At 44.5% G+C, this 22033-nt stretch overlaps 1 protein-coding gene across 1 annotated transcript in view; it reads left to right on the top strand.

Moving 5' to 3' along the window:
* The window catches only part of FAM135B (family with sequence similarity 135 member B), a 397453-nt gene that overhangs the window by 286569 nt on the left and 88851 nt on the right, over positions 1–22033 (top strand). Inside the window, exon 12 of the mRNA XM_029592069.1 lies at positions 1373–1528. Within this exon, the coding sequence (XP_029447929.1) occupies positions 1373–1528 (156 nt within the window). The remainder of the gene's footprint in view (positions 1–1372; positions 1529–22033) is intronic.

Here is a 22033-nt window from a genome sequence, read left to right as displayed (position 1 = left end):
CGGGAGAACTAATCGAAACGGATGTATTAATGCATCGGGGCGCTATACGGCCGAATGCAACGTATCCGCCCCCCCGACGAATCCGAATCTCGAATGCAATGTATGGCGTCCCTCTGCACATCACAATCACAAAGCTATCACTGGACTCCTATAAACTATATATTTAAATGTTATTATACTCTCTAAATGTAATCATAATGGACCCATCTACATCGCCAAAATATAATACCTCCGAAATAATTACAGTTGACCCAAACGGTTCAACACCCGATCCACTCTACTTTTATTAGCTATCCAACTGTTGAATGTTAAACTGCACATCTGTATCATCACAATTTAATAAAGAACATTGTTAATGAAACTGATTCCTTATATATATAATATATAATATATAATCAGATCCCAACATCAGGCCAGACTGCCGATCCCTTCTCCTAAACTAACTAAACTTGCTTCCACTAAAGAACTTCGCTCATCATAGCAGGAACCAAAATGTGGAACAGTATGCCTGCAGAACTGCGCCAGGAACCCTGCCACCGAAAATTTAAACATGACCTAAAAACATGGCTGTTTAGAAAAGCCTTCCTTTGAAGGATGGGACTCATGCAAATTACATACTTCGCTGCTCAACCTATTCCTGATTCCTCTACTCTACCTTGCCTTTCCCTTCCCCCCCTGACTCCCCTCCCTCTCTGACATGGGGGGGGGGGGGAGGATAGGGGAGTCAGACCTGTGGGGCGGGTCTGACTCCATTCCCCCCCTCCTATGATTTCCCCCTTTTCCCTACCCGCTTTTTTCCTTAGAAATATCTCTCTTCAAGACAGACTCTAGTTAATATTGTTACACATATGTATTTGATATGTATACTCCTAGTTTTTCTGTTAAATAAGCATTTTGCTTTTTCCACATGTTCATTGTAAAGCCTTTGGCTGAATTACTGTTTGCTGTAAACCGAGGTGATGTGCAACATGTGCCACGGTATATAAAAAACTATAAATAAATAAATAAATAAATATTAAGGTACAACTATATTCTTGCCATCACGTAGCAAATGTGCTTATTGTGCCTTATTGCCCTTATAAAATTGCAAGAAACTAACATTACTTGTTTTACTTTTTTTACTTTCATTTACTATAATGCTTAACTATGTTATGTAACATTATATCCACAGTATCCTGATACTTTTTAAATATAAACATATTGATTTAGAATCTTGTAAATTATTTATCACTCTAAATTTCTGGGATATTTCATAATCTGCAGTAAATTAGTTCCTCAGTTTAATTGTGATAGATGAGGCTTGTATATCATAATTAGAAAGAAGCCTCAGGTCATAACTTATATTATTTCATAGTCTGTTCTTTCCTTTCAGATGATGAGTAATCCAGAAAAGATGACTGACCAGATCAGCAGGGACCTTGCATGGCTCTGCTCCCACCTATTGGCACTATGGACCCAGTTCTTGGAAGCTGTAATCCTTCATCCTGAAGTCACAGCATATCTAACTCAGGAGCATCACACATTGAGGGTAATATTGGAATAAAGACAGCACAAGTCTTACCAACAGCATAAGCAGTAATATTATATAGCATCCCTGGAGTAAAAGAGTCCTGAAATACAAATGTTATGGTTGCATACAAGACTTGCTTATAAATTTGCATTAGTTGTAAACTGAATCCAGTTCTGAATTCAGTGATCTACCTGTGCCTCCTGTCAATGCAAGAGATGTACAGGCCAACTACTAGAATCTGAATTAAGCTTAGTATCTGTAGTTCACAGTTTCATAAGAGCACATGAAAAAGATTCAATTGAGCCATTGTTTCCCTAAGAAAGCTGTGTATCATAAACACTTGGAATTAGATTAGCAATCAAATGCTGCATATTGCAAAGTAAGCCTGCGTTCAGTATAATACTAAATCATTCATTTTATAAGGAAATCATTTTTTTTTGTGTCCATAATTTAGCAGAAAGCAAGGAGGATAACTTTCAAACAACTCTACATGGCCTGGCCGAGTATAAAATACATGTATGTCTATACCCCAACATACATGCAAATACCTGCAATGGATTTGTAGCCCCCTTCTTCGGGTGACTCCCAGAATATAGGGGTGCACAACACTCCCCAGGGTCACTATCTCTCCCAATGCTCCTTCTTCTCTTTTGACACAGTCCAGAACTCTGCAGTAGGCCATGGGGGTGTTGAGGTTCTTCTGGCAGGAAGGAGGGTAAGTCTCCAGGGCCCTAGGCTCATGGGAGTAGGAACCCTGGAATAGTCTCTCACACTCCACAATCACTGTCTTGGATGTATTCACTCCTTGTCTCAGTTGACACATGCTGGACACTTGAGGTGGTGTTTATTTGAAAATTTGGAAGACTCGATCAGAGTCAAAAATCACAAAAAGAAGCATGAAATCTCTTGATACAATACAAAAGAAAACTTACTCTCTCTAAACACTGAGTCAGTGTCCCCTCTTGATGAAATGGAGGAATGGTGGTGAAAGGTTTCTCCTAACAAAAAGAGAAAAAACAAACTCTTCAAAATCAATTCTCTATGCTGGCAACTGCATTTCCCACTTAGGTTGGTTGTATGACAAAGCATCATCCTATCCTGTTCCCTTCAGGCAGGGATGACTTCACTTCTGAGCTGGGAGGTGCAGGGTGTGTAGAAGGTTGCGGGGTTTTGCCTTGCAGTCTGGATCACACAAACATACTAAGAAAATGACGACACCTGACTATGGCTTATGTGAAAATATGAAAAGCTAGAATTTTCTGTATAATATATGCACAAACAGACACTTATAAGAACGTCTGTGACTATAACAAACAAAATAGGTTGTATATCAGCACAATGAGCAACTTCCCCAACTCCTCAGACAGTGGCCAGCAGGCAGATTTCTTTGGAAACTCTGGGTGGCACCGCGAACTCCGAATCTCTGTCGAGATGGTAGTGCTAACCTCTTTCAGCAGCTATTCGCAGGAGTCCACCAATCCCACTGTGGGTTAAAGTTTTATGTCTTTGGGTGGTGCATGCGCTTAACAATTTTCTCTGGCTGCTAGCTCTTCTGAAATATTGCCAAACTGATAAGAAAAAACTATTGTTTGTGTCAGGACTACTTTGAAATGGTGGATTCTTGTATTTTATTCACTACTATTAATCACCATTTTGTCCAGACATTCTCTCTCATAGATAAGACATTCTCTTATCTATGAGAGAGAGTCTATATAAGACTTTCTCTAAACCCAACACATTTTGCTGGATGCCAGAATCATATTAATAAAATCAGCAAGCAGTATCATCAGTGTCATGTAAGTAAAAGTAATCATATAACTATTATATCAGGAACAAATACTACTGCCAGGTACTTGCCAGGTTCTTATGGCCTGGATTGGCCACTGTTGGAAACAGGATGCTGGGCTTGATGGACCCTTGGTCTGACCCAGTATGGCATGTTCTTATGTAATACCAATACCAAAATAGATAAAAAAGTGAATACCCCAAAAGCTAAAAGTGCACTCACAAACATAGGGTCTATAAATCTTATATCCAGTTTATACTGTGTCTATAAACTAAATCTGGGCAGATGCCAGGTGTTTTCTAATTTCATCTCACTGTGTTACTTGTGTAATGCTTATCTGCTAGTGCTATGCTTCATTGAGCATAGTCTTTTAACCCCTTCACTGCCAGCTGGCTCAAAATGGTATTCTTATTCTCTAGGTCTTGTTTCCATCTTGTATTTTGTATTTCTCTCTCTGTGTGACCTTGAAGTTTTCAGACTGCTTCTATCAAAAGAAGAGAAGGGAGGACTGTGGACTGTGAATGAAGGGCTACCTAATTGCCCAGAATCCTATAATTTCTTCTTTATGCTTTCAGCATTGTGCATCATATAAGCAGTATTATGTCTCTGGTATCTTTTCTGGCAGAATATCCAGTACTTTCCAACAATCTCGTGCTGACCTTGTACTATAATATAAGTTGTTCTTTCTCTCTCTGACATCCTCATTTACCATTTTACAATATGTTTCACCAATTTGTCAATGCTAGCTTCTGACCATCTTCTTACACTAAATACATACATCTAAATAACTACAAAGGGAAGATTAGATTGTAAGCCCTCTGGGGATAGGGAAATACCTACAGTACCTGAATGTAATCCACTTTGAAGTGCTGAAAAAAGTGCGAAAAGCGGAATATAAAAAATATAAATAAATATGAGTTAAGTTTTACAAAGAATTCAAGCAAGCACAAAGCTGCATCCTATAGCTATGAATCATTATAACTGTATTTCTCTTGCATAATGAGCTAAATTTAACCTAAATTAATCCTTCATCGAAGTGACTTCCATAAGATTGTCCCTTATCACTAATATAGGAGGAGGTCAAGGAAAAAATAAACAACTCTCTCAATAGGTCAAAAACTCTCTTCTCCTTTCTCAAGGACAGGTTCTTTCTAGGTCCATGAGGGCACTAGTAAAAACAGTCTTAATTACTCAACTGATGCAGGCTTTAGGGCCTACAAAGGTCCATTGTAAAAACACTCCTCATTTCAAAAACCAAAACTGCAACCAACCACGCATTGCATATATTCAATCCAAGTTAGGTAAGAGGAGCCTGAATAATTCCATCAGCCAAGGTGAGGAAAAATCTTAAGGTTAGTCCAAAAAGTGACAAAATCCTCTCCCTAAGAATGGAAAAAGGAACAATTAATGGTACATAACTACATAAGAATGCCATACTGGGTCAGACCAAGGGTCTTTCAAGTCCAGTATCCTGTACCTAGCAAATACCCAAACATTAGATAGATCACAAGCTACTATTGCTTATTAATTACCGTAATAGCAGTTTATGGATTTAACCTCCAGGAACTTATCCAAACCTTTTTTAAACCCAGTTACACTAACTGCTGTAACCACATCCTCTGGGAATGAATTCCAGAGCTTAACTATGCACTGAGTGAAAAATAATTTTCTTCGATTTGTTTTAAATGAGCTACTTCCTAACTTCATGGAGTGCCCCCTGGTCCTTCTATTATCTGATAGAGTAAATAACCGATTTACATTAACTTGTTTAAGTCCTTTCATGATTTTGTAGACTTCTATCATATCCCCCCTTTAGTTGTCTCTTCTCTAAACTGAACAGCCCTAACTTCTTTAGCCTTTCCTCGTAGGGCAGCCATTCCATGCCCCATATCATTTTGGTTGCCCTTCTCTGCACTTTCTCCAGGGCAGCTATATCCTTTTTGAGATGTGGTGACCAGAATTGCACACAGTATTCAAAGTGCAGTACCCCTTATCTCCTCTCTCTGCCACAGAAATATGACTCAGATTTCCTTTTCTTTACTCCCAACTTTTTCAGGCACAATTATGATAACATACACACTAACATTATAAATTGAGAAAATGCAGCAGTAATTTTTTAAGTTGACCACTTGGTGGAGCTCAAATCCCATAGTAGAGTCCTTGACCTGCACAACCTTTCAAGGCATTATTGAATATACAACTCAAATGCATGACACACAATGTCACTTTCCTGCATTACATATAACAGTGAAGATTCCCCAGTTAGAAACCTTGACATATAATAATTACCTATCATCTCTCAACATTGTCAACACTAACCAGCTCTTCTAGCTGGAGGAGTGGTTGTTAGTACTTCACTTGAAGCTGAGTGAAACATCCTCAGTGTGGGCACACCTGGGCCTCTGAAGAAAAACTGGGAAAAACATCCCAGTCTGGGCCCAAATGGGCCCCTTCTGATAAGGGAAAAAAAACCCCACCTATGGGAACTATACCAGTTAGGTGGCATAGTCTCCCATATTGCATCACCATGGGGTAAGATGCTGTAGAACATAGCTCATTCTTCAGGGCCCTTTGGGCATCCTGGGCTAGGGAACAAGACCATGAATTACAAAGCACTTGCAGGAAAAAAGAACTAAAGTCAACTTTGCACCAAACAAACCTAAACATAACTAAAGTTATAAGCCACATTTCTCAAAAAAAAATAAGAGGAAATCCTAGTGCAGGGGACTCCCATTGATTGTCAGAAGCAAAGAACACCAGTATTTTTTTTGTTTATTTTTAAGTATTTTGCAAATTCCTATAGAATTTAATGGAATTATTCCCATTTTTTGTGAATCAGCCAAATGCAATAATCTCAACAGTAATAATAAATACAACAATATCCTCAACTTCTACATGGGATCGTAGTTCATGACCACAGTTGAAGGTAAATTTCAGCCAGTCCAGCAATCTTTTAAGCCAGGGGTGAGAGAACTTTTTGAGCCTCGGTCTCCACTTCCATCCATTCAATTTGTTGGGCTCCCACCCACCAAAGTTGGGTTACATCATGTCTCTGTGTGTGTGTGTGTGTGTGTGTAAATATATATATATATATATATATATATATATATGTCAAAGTCTCTCACCAACCAATCAGTTTGTTCGGCTGTTAAACCGTTGGCCAAATAGCAGGCAATCATGCTTCCAGCCAGAAGCTCAAAATTCCAGTTTTGATTCTCTTCGGATTTCTAATAGGAGCAAAGAGATACACACAACGAGAGGCAGATACCACACCACATCCAGACAGGCACCTCACAGTAACAGCAGCACAAACTCCTTCCACTGCCAGACACATTGTGAACTAATACAAAATCCTTCGAAAAAGACACTCAAAATCTATACAGTAAACTTATCATAACGTCAGGAACTCAACAAGAACCCTACCTGTGAAAAAGCAGCACTGTAAATAGTACACTGAGTCCCAGAATACCAATACACCACCTACTGGGGAAGCAATAGATCCCTACACAGACATTACACGCTAGCACCTTGGTCACACACATGGAGCAGACACAGACTGTTGCGATCCCGGGCCGTCCCCGGGACCGCCACTCACCCTGTCACGGTGCCCCTCCGGTTCCGCCGCGTTTTCGGGCCGTGCAGGCCCCAAGAGCGGCGCTCCCACGCCGTGCTGGCTGCCGGCGTTCTCCGCGGCTAGGCCCCAGGTTTTAAAGGGGCCAGCGCGGGAAACAACGGCACTGCCCTCCGGATGATGTCAGACGCTCAGGGTATTTAAACCCTGCACCGTGAGGCCTTCCTTGCCTTGCAACGAGGTTCCAGGTTTCCTGTCTTTAGTTGCTGCGTCCTGTGCTTCCTTGGTTTCCTGATTCCTGATCCCGGACTGGCTTACGACGACCCTCTGGCTCCTGATCCTGATCTGGCTTACGACGACTCCTCGGCTTCTGACTCTGGACTGGCTTACGACGATTCCCTGGCTTTCGACTCTGGACTGGCAAGCGGCGTTTCCCTGGCACTCGACTCTGGACTGGCAAGCGGCGACTCTCTGGCACTTGACTCTGGACTGGTGAGCAACGACCCTCCGGCACTCGACCGCGGATCCCCTCTGACTCTGCCCCCGCGGGCTCTCCTAAGTCCCAGCGGCCGGGTTCCTACGGGCTCCTCCTGGGGGGACTCCGGCTTCCAGGGTGAATCTCCTAAGTCCCAGCGGCCGAACTCCTACGAGCTCCTCTCGGGGGAGGCTCGGCTTCCAGGGCGAAGACTTCCTCACCACTGTGTCAGCTCCATCCTTCTTCCTCTCCCTTGCCTAGCCCTTGGTCGCAAAGGCTTTCCAGGGCCTTCCTCGGGCCAGCCACTTCTCCGTCCTTGCCACCTCCCGGTCGGGGCTACTGCTACTACCTCGCAGTACTCCATCTTCCGGTCCCGACCGGTCCAAGGGTCCACGAACCCAACACAGACGCTCACCAAATACATGCTCGGTTCACAATTGCTGTTCAGGGCCACAGGTGGAAGGCAAGCCAACTCCACCAACTCTTTCTCTCTACTACTCTAAGCAGGTTTAGGGGTGCAGGGATTTGTCTGCTACAAGACACTGCAGGCTGCCCTCCCACCTTACTTGTGATTCTAAGTCCGGAAAAGACCCCGTGTATTCTCCTCAGAAATAGACTTTTATTTATCAGATTTGGCAGGATATAGCATTTAGAAAATAACAACAATTCCTATCTCTTACATCCTGGTCACTAAGCACCAGTTTTCCCTAAAGTAAGTTCTGTATTGTGAGTGGTAAAAGACATGCTATAAACCTTAGCCTGCTTAATATATTAACACTTATGGCTAACTTACTTACCCTTGGTCTAGGTTTCAGGCAATATCTCTGTTCACCTCTGAAGCAGGCTCCAACTGGAGGGCTGAAGAATGTGGGCAGGGGAGAGAATTGCTTCCTGGGCTTGGTACTGGCAGAGCGGGCAGGCAGTCCCGGAAGGAGGCTTGCTACTGGCTCTGGTACTTGTTGGCTGTCAGGGCTTGCTCTTGCCCCTCACTGTCTCAGACTCCATCCTACTCTCCGCACCTGAGCAGGCACCTCATCTCTCTGGTCTCTGGGCCACACCCAGGCTTCTTCCTTCGATAGCAGGGAGTAGGGATGTGAATCGTTTTTCAACGATTAAAATTATCGTCCGATAATGTTAATATCGTCTTAAATCGTTATAGAACACGATACAATAGAAATTCTAACGATTTATCGTTAAAAATCGTTAAATCGTGTTAGTGCGCACTAAATCGGGTTAGTGCACACTAACTCCCCGTTAGTGCGCACTAACTCGATTTAGTGCGCACTAACTGAAAATGATACAAATAAACACTTTCCAGGTCACTGAAGGTCAGTTAGGAATGAATATGTGTTCCTATTGGCTGGCTGCCCTCTTATCTATTGATGTTACCAAGGTTACCACTGAGGTGATGGTTGGGGGGATGGGAAATGGAACTGGAAACTAACGAACACCAACAGAAAATGAAACAAAGTGTTCACACTTCCCAGGTCAGTAAAGGTCACTTAGGAATGAATATGTATGTATGTATTCCTATTGGCTGGCTGTGCTCTTATCTATTGATGTTACCAAGGCTAACACTGAGGTAATGGTTGGGGGGATGTGAAATGGAAACAGTTGGAAGCTTGACAAAAAAAGTAATGTAATGATCAGCACTCACGTGACTAGAACTTGTTTGTTTATTATTTTTGTTAGCAGGCACCTGAAATGCTAGTGCATGTTGAATTTGCCAATCACTGTGCATTTTAGAAAGGTGGTCCTGGCTGGAAATGTACACAGTTCAAATATATGTAATTGATTGTTGGTAAGTGTATTTTTTAAGTAGCCACACTGGCACAAGTATGTTTACTTTTCCTCCTACTTAACTCACTAGCTCAGCTTTGTAAGAAGGGCTTCTCTGCTTGTGTGTTGTTTTTGTTTGGTGTGAGGAGAGCAGAAACATCAGATCTTTATTCAATCTACTACAGTCATCTCTTACAGTGCCCTATCCCTATTAATACCAGGAGTGTTGTGATCTTCCTGCACACAGTGCCCTAACCCTGATACCAGTCTGAGACAGCTCCCTCCCTGCATTACTAGTGAGATGCTGGCTTCACATACAGGGGGGAGCTGCCTGACCCTCACTCCTGACTTCCCCCATGTCCCAGCTAGTGAATGGTGTGTGGGTGAGGGGGGGGGGGGAGGATGGTGAAGTCTGAGACAGCTCCCTCCCTGCATTACTAGTGAGAGGCTGGCTTCACAGACAGGGGGGAGCTGCCTGACCCTCACTCCTGACTTCCCCCATGTCCCAGCTAGTGAATGGTGTGTGGGTGAGGGGGGGGGGAGGATGGTGAAGTCTGAGACAGCTCCCTCCCTGCATTACTAGTGAGAGGCTGGCTTCACAGACAGGGGGGAGCTGCCTGACCCTCACTCCTGACTTCCCCCATGTCCCAGCTAGTGAATGGTGTGTGGGTGAGAGGGGGGGGGGGGGGAGGATGGTGAAGTCTGAGACAGATCCCTCCCTGCATTACTAGTGAGAGGCTGGCTTCACAGACAGGGGGGAGCTGCCTGACCCTCACTCCTGACTTCCCCCATGTCCCAGCTAGTGAATGGTGTGTGGGTGAGGGGGGGGGGAGGATGGTGAAGTCTGAGACAGCTCCCTCCCTGCATTACTAGTGAGAGGCTGGCTTCACAGACAGGGGGGAGCTGCCTGACCCTCACTCCTGACTTCCCCCATGTCCCAGCTAGTGAATGGTGTGTGGGTGAGGGGGGGGGGAGGAGGATGGTGAAGTCTGAGACAGCTCCCTCCCTGCATTACTAGTGAGAGGCTGGCTTCACAGACAGGGGGGAGCTGCCTGACCCTCACTCCTGACTTCCCCCATGTCCCAGCTAGTGAATGGTGTGTGGGTGAGGGGGGGGGGGGAGGATGGTGAAGTCTGAGACAGCTCCCTCCCTGCATTACTAGTGAGAGGCTGGCTTCACAGACAGGGGGGAGCTGCCTGACCCTCACTCCTGACTTCCCCCATGTCCCAGCTAGTGAATGGTGTGTGGGTGAGGGGGGGGGGGGAGGATGGTGAAGTCTGAGACAGCTCCCTCCCTGCATTACTAGTGAGAGGCTGGCTTCACAGACAGGGGGGAGCTGCCTGACCCTCACTCCTGACTTCCCCCATGTCCCAGCTAGTGAATGGTGTGTGGGTGAGGGGGGGGGGGGGGAGGATGGTGAAGTCTGAGACAGCTCCCTCCCTGCATTACTAGTGAGAGGCTGGCTTCACAGACAGGGGGGAGCTGCCTGACCCTCACTCCTGACTTCCCCCATGTCCCAGCTAGTGAATGGTGTGTGGGTGAGGGGGGGGGGGAGGAGGATGGTGAAGTCTGAGACAGCTCCCTCCCTGCATTACTAGTGAGAGGCTGGCTTCACAGACAGGGGGGAGCTGCCTGACCCTCACTCCTGACTTCCCCCATGTCCCAGCTAGTGAATGGTGTGTGGGTGAGGGGGGGGGGGGAGGATGGTGAAGTCTGAGACAGCTCCTTCCCTGCATTACTAGTGAGAGGCTGGCTTCACAGACAGGGGGGAGCTGCCTGACCCTCACTCCTGACTTCCCCCATGTCCCAGCTAGTGAATGGTGTGTGGGTGAGGGGGAGGGGAGGAGGATGGTGAAGTCTGAGACAGCTCCCTCCCTGCATTACTAGTGAGAGGCTGGCTTCACAGACAGGGGGGAGCTGCCTGACCCTCACTCCTGACTTCCCCCATGTCCCAGCTAGTGAATGGTGTGTGGGGGGGGGGGGAGGATGGTGAAGTCTGAGACAGCTCCCTCCCTGCATTACTAGTGAGAGGCTGGCTTCACAGACAGGGGGGAGCTGCCTGACCCTCACTCTTGACTTCCCCCATGTCCCAGCTAGTGAATGGTGTGTGGGTGAGGGGGGGGGGAGGATGGTGAAGTCTGAGACAGCTCCCTCCCTGCATTACTAGTGAGAGGCTGGCTTCACAGACAGGGGGGAGCTGCCTGACCCTCACTCAAGCAGAGAAGCCCTTCTTACAAAGCTGAGCTAGTGAGTTAAGTAGGAGGAAAAGTAAACATACTTGTGCCAGTGTGGCTACTTAAAAAATACACTTACCAACAATCAATTACATATATTTGAACTGTGTACAGTTCCAGCCAGGACCACCTTTCTAAAATGCACAGTGATTGGCAAATTCAACATGCACGTGTCTGCTAACAAAAATAATAAACAAAGAAGTTCTAGTCACGTGAGTGCTGATCATCACATGTCAAGCTTCCAACTGTTTCCATTTCACATCCCCCCAACCATTACCTCAGTGGTAACCTTGGTAACATCAATAGATAAGAGCACAGCCAGCCAATAGGAATACATATTCATTCCTAAGTGACCTTTACTGACCTGGGAAGTGTGAACACTTTGTTTCATTTTCCGTTGGTGTTCATGAGTTTCCAGTTCCATTTCCCATCCCCCCAACCATCACCTCAGTGGTAACCTTGGTAACATCAATAGATAAGAGGGCTGCCAGCCAATAGGAACACATATTCATTCCTAACTGACCTTCAGTGACCTGGAAAGTGTCTATTTGTATCATTTTGAGTTAGTGCGCACTAACTCGAGTTAGTGCGCACTAACTCGAGTTAGTGCGCACTAATCGGAAAAAACGATTTTTAACGATTTTTCAACGAAATAATCGTGCCAAACACGATTTTCTTCTCCTGCCACACGATTTCTATCGTTAAGACGATATGGAAAACGATTCACATCTCTAGCAGGGAGTGCTGGTCTGCTACTGACCAGCCTTTCGCTTGCAGGGATGCTCAGGATTCACTCTCCGGGTTTTCTCCCCTGGTTTGTGCTCTCTTTCTCCCTTCCTCTTTCAAGTGGTCCTTCGCTTCAGTCTTTCTCCTCCTTTTGATTTCAAGGTTGCTCCCTCCTTACTTCTTTGCCCCCCTGTCTTGTATTTCCCAGCTGATGAATATACGTAATCTCATGCATAACTTCGTGGTGGGTGGAGAGACTGTTTCTGCATTGCAGGTCTTCTTCCCCCTCCCCATTACTTCAGGGGGTTCCTGCCACGTTACAGGTCTTGTTCCCCATCCCCATTTCTTTTGGGGGGGGGGGGGGAGAACTGCCACGTCTGTATGCCAAACTGACTGCCATTGTCGGCATTTTCTCTGTCTCTGACTGCCCCCCCCCCTCCCTTAGACTGAGGGTCTTTCTGACCTTTGCTTGCCTTGGCTCATCCATGGGCTTAAGCTGTTGTCTCTCTGTCTGCTTTGCTCCTATTGACCCAGGAACATGCAAACAGGCAGGTCTGATAAGGTATCTTTCAGTGCAACAGGATAAAAGTTCTTCATTTTCCACTGAGACGGTGCAGTTTTAAACTTCATCTGGGTAAATGTCTTTCTCTTGCTTGCTGTGACAGTGTCTGGGGCCTGTCACCACACTGGCCTGTAAGTTTCTTGGTTATTATGATTCATAATTGGTGAATCAGGGGTAAAACATGACATATCTCCCTACACTACGACATGCAGCCCCTCCAAGAAACCTGGCTCAGGAACAGCAGATAAAAGAAATCCTCTCTTTGTCAGCTGGGGGACTGCGTTTCAGTTCTGGGGCTCCAATTTATACAGTGGCCTGCTCCCAACTCTGGCTATGGTCGCTGCTGCTTCCTTCGCTCCCAACCGACTCACTGGGCAAAGACAACCCTTGGCACTTTCACACTCTAACATGGGTTATGACACTTACCAGAGACAATTTATTCTGGGCAAATAAAGCCATGCCAGTGCTGGCATCTGCTTCCAAAACCATAGTAGTGCTTCACCAGCAGAATTACAATGTCATTGGTTATGGTTGTTGAAAATTGTGGCATGTTTGGCATCCTAGTGCTTGCAGCCCACCAGAGATAACTATAGTCAACCTCGATGTTAAAACAATTGAACCCCTTCTAGTCTATTTTTATTTAAAATATTTTTAGCCTGTATCCTCCAAAGTTTGGGACTGGGTACAGTGCAACATTCATAATAATAAAAACAGAAATTCAACAAAATATACATACACCACTAGTACTTGCAGAATGATCATAATTAATCAAATTTCTGAAAGGAAATTAAGAGGCTAATCTGATATTGCAAAGGCCTCCTTAAATAAAGAAGTTGTGAGAGATTTCTTAAATTCTTTAACCTTGCTGGTCTTACGAACCTCTATTGAAAGTGCATTCCATATTCTGAGACCTGCAAGTGAGTAGTCTCTGTCACGTGTTTCTGACAGATGTACTTCGCGTGGAGAAGGGATGTTCAGAAGATTTTGGCCAGAGGAGCTCTGAGATCACATGGGACTGTGAATTCTCAAGGTTGAATTAACCCAGCAAATGTCAGTGTATTCAATAAATTAAATATCAAAACAGCCACTTTTTATTTAATGCGTTGATGGATTGGGAGCTAGTGAAGTGACTGCAGAACTGGAATAATGTTCTCTCATAAATTTGTACCGATTAACAGACTTGCAGCTGCACTTTGAATTAGTTGAATCAAGCGTAAAGTACTATTAGGAAGTCCAAAATATAACGAATTACAATAATCTATTGAGGAGAAAACCAGAGATTGAAGGACTATGCAAATGTTTAACAGCTGGAAGAATGGTTTGAGATTACGTAAATGCGCAGTTTTGCAAAGAAAGCGCTTACCAATGATTTGATATGGGCACGCATCGGTCTAGGTGTTGGCTGACCTGACCTCCCAGACGAGGGGGAGGTGTGGGGGGAAGCAGCCCCATTCATCAGGCTGCTGATTAACTCTCTGGCTGCTAACACCAAACCCTCGTCCAGGCATGACATTAGGCTCCTGTCTCCCACCTGGGATAAGGAAAGGTCAGACATCTTGCTCCACTTGCTCAAAGCATGGTTTGTTGTCTCACAACAGCGTGTAGCATCCACTCCCTGACACTCCATGCTCTCTCTCAGAAAGGGCAGCTGGCTCAAGTGCTTTCTCCTATTCTTCTCTTGCTGCACCATGCCCACTCCTCACTCGTGATAATTTGTAATTCTGGAATGGCCGGCAGGTGATGATACATTGTTTGACATCATGATTTTGCGCATGTCCTCCTTCCTGCAGTTTTTGCACAATCCCACTGTCCAAATTGACGCATGGCTGGAACAGCACTGTTGTAGTGCATCTTCACAGTTTTTGGCCATAGTCGCTGAAACCACACTTGAAAAATAATCTCGAATCTTCAGTCGTCATCCACCACGTACATACCTTTGGGTCCCTATTCAGATGCCATTTCTTATAACCCACTATTCAGGAGACTCCTAGAATGTAGGGGCACACAACAGTCTCCAGGGCCACTTCCTCTCTTTCTGATATAGTCGCAAACACTGCAGTAGGCCACTAGAGTGCTGGCAACTGCAATCCCCACATAGACTGGTTGCAGGGCAAAGTAATGGAAGTGGTGACGTCCCTCCTGATCTGTGAGTATGTCAGGAAAAAATGAAACCTCTCTTCTCTTTCAAGGGCAGGTTCCGTGAAGGTACTAATAAGGACATAGTCCTCATTACTGAACTGGTGCAAGTATAGGGCCTGCAAGGGTCCACTCTAAAAACACTTCTCTCACTCCAAAGACCAAAAGTACAACCAATCGCATATTGCACATGTTCAACTCAAGTTATATAGGGGGATATCCCAGCACCCAAGGTGAGGAAAAATATTAGGATCAATCCAAACAGTGCCAAAAATCCTCTCCCTAAGAAAGAAAAAGGAAAAATAGTGAAAAGGGAATGAAGTATCTCTTACGCAATGAAAACACATATTTTTCCTATGTATTTTATAAACATTCACACTTATATAACTTGCTAATGTAAAATCCTGATTTATACACGGACATCATATTTTAAAACATGCGCTCATAATTGAAATCACCAGTTTACCGATGCTTCCACCAATTCGCCCAGTCTATTTTCAGGTCATCAAGACCCTCCTAGCTCACCCTGAACTCCACCCTGGTTCCACCAGATATCCCGTCCCACAATAGCAGACAACAAATGAGTTTGATACCATTTGCACTAGATAATTAGCAGGTGTTAAATTGCACAAATAAGTTGCCTAATGTATTCGGGTAAATATCTTTTTTTTTCTTGCATAGGTGAATGTATGGCAAAAAAATTACATATTTTTTATGTTTATAAATTAGCATGTGCACAAGTACAAGATACCTACATGCACATTACATGCACTTATGCTAAGAACATAAGAAATTGCCTTGCTGGGTCAGACCAAGGGTCCATCAAGCCCCAGCATCCTGTTTCCAACAGAGTCCAAACCAGGCCACAAGAACCTGGCAATTACCCAAACACCAAGAAGATCCCATGCTACTGATACAATTAATAGCAGTGGCTATTCCCTAAGTAAAATTGATTAATAGCCATTAATGGACTTCTCCTCCAAGAACTTATCCAAACCTTTTTTGAACCCAGCTACACTTACTGCACTAACCACATCTTCTGGCAACAAATTCCAGAGCTTAATTGTGCATTGAGTGAAAAATAATTTTCTCCGATTAATCTTAAATGTGCTACTTGCTAACCTCATGGAATGCCCCCTAGTCCTTCTATTATCCAAAAGTGTAAATAACTGATTCAAATCTACTCATTCAAGACCTCTCATGATCTTAAAGACCTCTATCATATCCCCCCCAAGCCGTCTCTTCTCCAAGCTGAACAGCCCTAACCTCTTCAGCCTTTCCTCATAGGGGAGCTATTCCATCTCCTTTATCATTTTGGTTGCCCTTCTCAGTACCTTCTCCATCGCAACTATATCTTTTTTTGAGATGCGGCGGCCAGAATTGTACACAGTATTCAAGTGCGGTCTCACCATGGAGTGATACAGAGGCATTATGACATTTTCCGTTTTATTAACCATTCCATTCCTAATAATTCCTAACATTCTATTTGCTTTTTTGACTGCTGCAGCACACTGAGCTGACAATTTCAAAATATTATCTACTATGATGCCTAGATCTTTTTCCTGGGTATAGCTCCTAATATGGAACCTAACATCATGTAACTACAGCAAGGGTTATTTTTCCCTATATGCAACTCCTTGCACTTGTCCAAATTAAATTTCATCTGCCATATGGATGCCCAATCTTCCAGTCTTGCAAGGTCCTCCTGTAATGTATCACAATCTGCTTGTGATTTAACTACTCTGAATAATTTTGTATCATCCGCAAATTTGATAACCTCACTTTTTGTATTCCTTTCCAGATCATTTATATATATATTGAAAAGCACCAGTCCAAGTATAGATCCCTGAGGCACTCCACTGTTTACCCTTTTCCTCTGAGAAAATTGACCATTTAATCCTACTCTCCTGTCTTTTTTAACCAGTTTGTAATCCACGAAAGGACATCGCCTCCTATCCCATGATTTTTTAATTTTCTTAGAAGCCTCTCATGAGGGACTTTGTCAAATGCCTTCTGAAAATCCAAATACACTACATCTATCGGTTCACCTTTATCCACGTTTATTAACCCCTTCAAAAAAATGAAGCAGATTTGTTAGGCAAGACTTCCCTTGGGTAAATCCATGTTGACTGTGTTCCATTAAATCATGTGTTTCTATATGCTCTATGATTTTGATCTTTAGAATAGTTTCCACTATTTTTCTGGGCACTGAATTCAGGCTCACTGGTCTATAGTTTCCCGAATCGCCCCTTGAGCCCTTTTTAAATATTGGGGTTACATTGGCTACCCTCCAGTCTTCAGGTACAATGGATGATTTTAATGTAGGTCACAAATTTTAACTAATAGATCAGAGATTTCATTTTTTAGTTCCTTCAGTATCTGTTGCGTCCGTCGCTGCCCGACGTCTCCACTACGCCCACCTTACTTCTTTGGCGACTCCTTCTTTGCCTGTGGGAAGTTTGGCTGCCGCAGTGTCATCTTGCTGTTCTCCTCCGGCATCCCTGGACCGGCTGGACGCTGCACACCGCCATGTTTCTCAGCAGTCTCAGGGTGTGCGCGCGGGCCCGACTCAAGTACCAACAGTGGCGCAAACGTCATGGGCGTTCCCCTGAGGTGACGTCATCCTCACCAGATATTTAAGGTTTCAGATATCGCTAATGAATGGAGTTAGCAAGGGCTTTCCTCCAGGTATCGGCGGATGGGATTTTCTCTCTGCATACCTTGCTACTCTACCTCCTCGGACTTACCAGGGGTACCCGCTCCTTGGGGGCCTCGCTTCTCTTTCCTTTTCAGATTGCAGTCTGGAATTGGTACTCGCTCCTCGAGGGCCCTCGTTCTTGGACTTGCTACTGAATATCATTTCTGCCAGAAAGTCATCGCTGCCTACAACATCAGTGAGTTACTGTCTCTTTCTCAGAGCGTTCCCTGGAACCAGGTACTCGCTCCTCGAGGGCCCACCATTCCAGCTCCTGGGCTGCTTCTAAGAGACTATTGTGTGAGTGTTACCATCAAGGTTCTGTTCCTGAATTCTGCATACTCTGCCTACTCACTATATTCAGTTTCTCTACAACTCAGTTATCCAGGATCGCTGTTCCAGTATCTGAGGTACTACAGCCCAGCCGGGCACTTCCAGCTCACTACTGCTACCTCTGGTGGTTCCATATACTGTTTAACTTAGCTATTTATATCTTATTATGTTAATCGTATGCTTTTGCTCTCTACTCTCCCACTCTGTAAACCCCCTGTTCATTGTTAATTGGTTACCCCATGTTTCAATGTAAACCGGTACGAAAAGACACTAGTCTTGAGTATCGGTATATCAAAAGTATTTAAATAAAATAAATAAATAAATAACTAGTGTGTGTCTGTCTCCATACTCTGAGCCTGACCAGTGGTCCCTCTTGGTATCTTCCCCCGGGGGCATGGTCATCTGCTACCAGCCCAAGGAGCCACCCACAACTACCATAAACACTAACAGATTGCTAACTCCATGGATCTGAAACAACTTAATGCCTTGCAGGCCATACCGGGCCTGGCCCAGCGCATTGTGGAACAGCAATACGCTTTGGAGAAACTCACTTCAGCGTTTCATCAGCTACACACACAGAAGGTTCAAGGCACAGCTTCCGACCATGAAGGTCAGTTACAGGAGGTAACTCTAAAAACTGCTATATCACTGGCGGCTCCAATTCGCTTTTCCGGTGAAATTCAGAAGGCCCGGGGCTTCTTAAACCAGTGCTGCATGCACTTTGCCTTACAGCCATCTTTATTTCCTACGGCTCTTTCCAAGACTACATACATCTTTTCATACATGGATGGTAGGGCCTTGTCTTGGGCATCTACCTTGTGGGAGCACAATGACCCCATTTTGCAGAACATAGAAGGATTTATGGACTTGTTTAAATCCATTTTCAATGAACCTGCTCGAACTGCTGTAGCCGGTTCTGCTTTGGTGGAATTGAAGCGGCAGCAGATCATTGGCTGAATTTGCCATCGAGTTCAAAACTCTGGCAGCAAAACTCCGCCAAATGTCTCAAGACACTCTTTTGCAGAGGCCTGGATACCCGTTTAAAGGACGAGCTGGCTGCTCGCGAAACACATGACTCGCTGGACGAATTAGTAGCCTTGGCTACTCGGATTGATCACCAACTCCAGGACAAGATGAAGGAACTCTGGCCTAAGGTGTTCCCTGGATTGAAACAGGCTAGTTCTATATCTGCACCTCGGATGGATCCAGTAATTCTTGCTGCTGATAAAGAGGAGCCGATGCAACTTGGTCATGGACTTTTAACTTCCAAAGAAAAAAGACTTCGGAAAAAGCACGGCCTTTGCATGTACTGTGGTCAGCCCGGCCATAATGTCTCTACATGCTCCATTCATCCAGAAAACGGATGGGCCTAAGTCCTGCAGGAGGACTGTTCTTAGACCATACCATGCCCTCTCCTCCACTTTCTCTTCCAGTTTCTTTGACTTACGGACCGGTCACGATTCAGACTCCTGTCCCGATGGACTCAGGGGCAGAAGGCAACTTCATTCTCAGACGTCTAGTGGAAGACATAAGGAGTCCTCTCATCAAGCTGAAATATCCACTACTGTTTCATAATTTGGGCTATGGACGTTCTCCAACACCGCCACTTCCACTGAAGCTCAGTGACGTCCCAGCAGCTCAATCCACTGCTGCTGACATTCATAATGCTTTCCACGTTTCACTTTTGAAACCAGTTTTACTCAGTGAATTTTCTTCCAAACCTCAAGTTCCACCTGTCATCAGTGCAGAAGACGACTTAGAATTCAAAGTCGAGGAGGTCCTGGATATTCGTAAAAGAGGCAATACCTTTGAATACCTTCTACAGTGGGAAGGTTTTGGCTCTGAAGAAAACTCTTGGGATACTCAGATCAATAATCTGGACAAAGAGATGCTTCGTCAGTTCCACCTCATGCATCCTTCAAAACCCAAGCCTGGTACCCGAAGAGGAAATCACCCATTGAAGGGGGGTACTGTTGCGACCGTCGCTGCCCAACATCTCCACTACGCCCACCTTACCTCTTTGGCGACTCCCTCTTTGCCTGTGGGAAGTTTGCCTGCCGCAGCGTCAACTTGCCGTTCTCCGCTGGCATCCCTGGACCGGCTGGACGCTGCACACCGCCATGTTTCCCAGCAGTCTAAGGGCGCACGCGCGGTGCGGCCCCGACTCAAGTACCAGCAGTGACGCGAATGTCAGGGGCGTTCCCCTGAGGTGACGTCATCCTCACCGGATATTTAAGGTTTCAGATATCGCTAACGAATGGAGTTAGCAAGGGCTTTCCTCCAGATATCGGCGGATGGGATTCGCTTTTTGCATATCTTGCTACTCTGCCTCCTTGGACTTACCAGGGGTACCCGCTCTTCGGGGGCCTCGCTTCTCTTTGGTTTTCAGATTGCGGTCTAGAATTGGTACTCGCTCCTTGAGGGCTCTTGTTCCCAGACTTGCTACTGAATATCACTTCTGCCAGGAAGTCATCGCTGCCTACAACACCAGTGAGTTACCATCACTCTCTCAGAGCAGTCCCTGGAACCAGGGACTCACTCCTCGAGGGCCTATTTCATTCCAGCTTCTGGGCTGCTTCTAAGAGACTATTGTGTGAGTGTTACCATCAAGGTTCTGTTCCTGAACTCTGCATACTCTGCCTACTCACTATATTCAGTTTATCTACAGCTCAGTTATCCAGGATCACTGTTCCAGTATCTGAGGGACTACAGCCCAGCTGGGCACTTCCAGCTCACTACTGCCACCTCTGGTGGTTCTATATACAGTTTAATAAAAGAACTAGTGTGTGTCTGTCTCCATACTCTGAGCCTGACTGGTGGTCCCTCTCGGGATCTTCCCCCAGGGGCGTGGTCATCTGCCACCAGCCCAAGGATCCACCCACAACTACCACGAACACTAACAGAGTGTACCCTAGGATGCAAACCATCTTGTCCAGGTGATTTGCTACTTTTTAGCTTGTCAATCTGGCCTACTACATCTTCCAGGTTCATAGTGATTTTGTTCAGTTCGAGTGTCATCACCCTTGAAAACCATCTCCAGAACTGGTATCTCCCCAACATCCTCATTAGTAAACATGGAAGCAAAGAATTCATTTAGTCTTTCTGCAATGGCCTTATCTTCCTTAAGAGCCCCTTTAAAACCCTCGTTCATCTAACAATCCAACTGACTCCTTCACAGGTTTCTTGCGTCGGATATATTTTAAAATGATTTTATTATGAGTTTTTGCCTCTATGGTCAACTTCATGTCCAATTCTCTCTTCGCCTGTCTTATCAATGTTTTACACTTAACTTGACAATGCTTATGCTTTTTCCTATTTTCTTCAGATGGATCCTCCTTTCAATTTTTGAAGGATTTTTTTTTTGGCTAAAATAGCCTCTTAACCTTTTAACCATGCCGGTAATCGTTTTGCCTTCCTTCCACCTTTCTTAATGCGTGGAATACATCTGGACTGAGTGTGTAGGATTGTATTTTTAAACAATGTCCATGCCTGTTGAACACTTTTAACCTTTGCAGTTGCACCTTTCAGTTTTTTTCTATTTTCCTCATTTTATCAAAGTTTCCCTGTTGAAAATTTAGTGTTAGAGCTGTAGATTTACTTATTGTCCCTCTTCCAGTTATTAGTTTAAATTTGATCATGTTATGATCACTATTACCAAGTGGCCCCCACCACCATTACCTCTCTCACCAAATCCTGCTTTCCAATTACCTGACTATTTTCAAAGCAAACTTATGCACATAAATTCATATTGAAAATACTTGGTAAAGTCTGTGTGTTCCATGTACACGCAAACATTACCTCTATCCATGCTGTTTAAAAATTACCCTCTTAAAAAACTGCCCCATCAACCAAAAACCTAGAGAGAGAAAAAAAATCAATTAAATCTACTGGAAAAGATAGGTATTGTGTTTACAAAATTGTAAAAAAATCATAACCATGGGGAATGGTAAGTTTTGTTTTTTTTTGTTTGCAGAATTAACACATTACCTAATTTCAGAAGTGAGACTTTTGGCCAGTCTTGATTTTTCAATTCCTGTCAAAGCCCATTTTGACATCTAGTGCTGAATTCCAAGAACTGCTGAAAATCTCCGCTCAAAAATTGATCCACCTGGCAGCTCAGTTTTCCTATCTTAAATTGAGCTGATTGTCATTTTAGTATGATTTATTTCCTGCTTCTTAATGTTTTGCATGCTTAATTTGGGAACCCTTATATTCAAAATTATTAG

The sequence above is a fragment of the Rhinatrema bivittatum genome, chromosome 2 (genome assembly GCF_901001135.1).
Source record: "Rhinatrema bivittatum chromosome 2, aRhiBiv1.1, whole genome shotgun sequence".
Lineage (NCBI taxonomy): Eukaryota > Metazoa > Chordata > Amphibia > Gymnophiona > Rhinatrematidae > Rhinatrema > Rhinatrema bivittatum.
The sequence above is the reverse complement of the archived record's forward strand: the minus strand, read 5'-3'. Positions and strand labels throughout refer to the sequence as shown.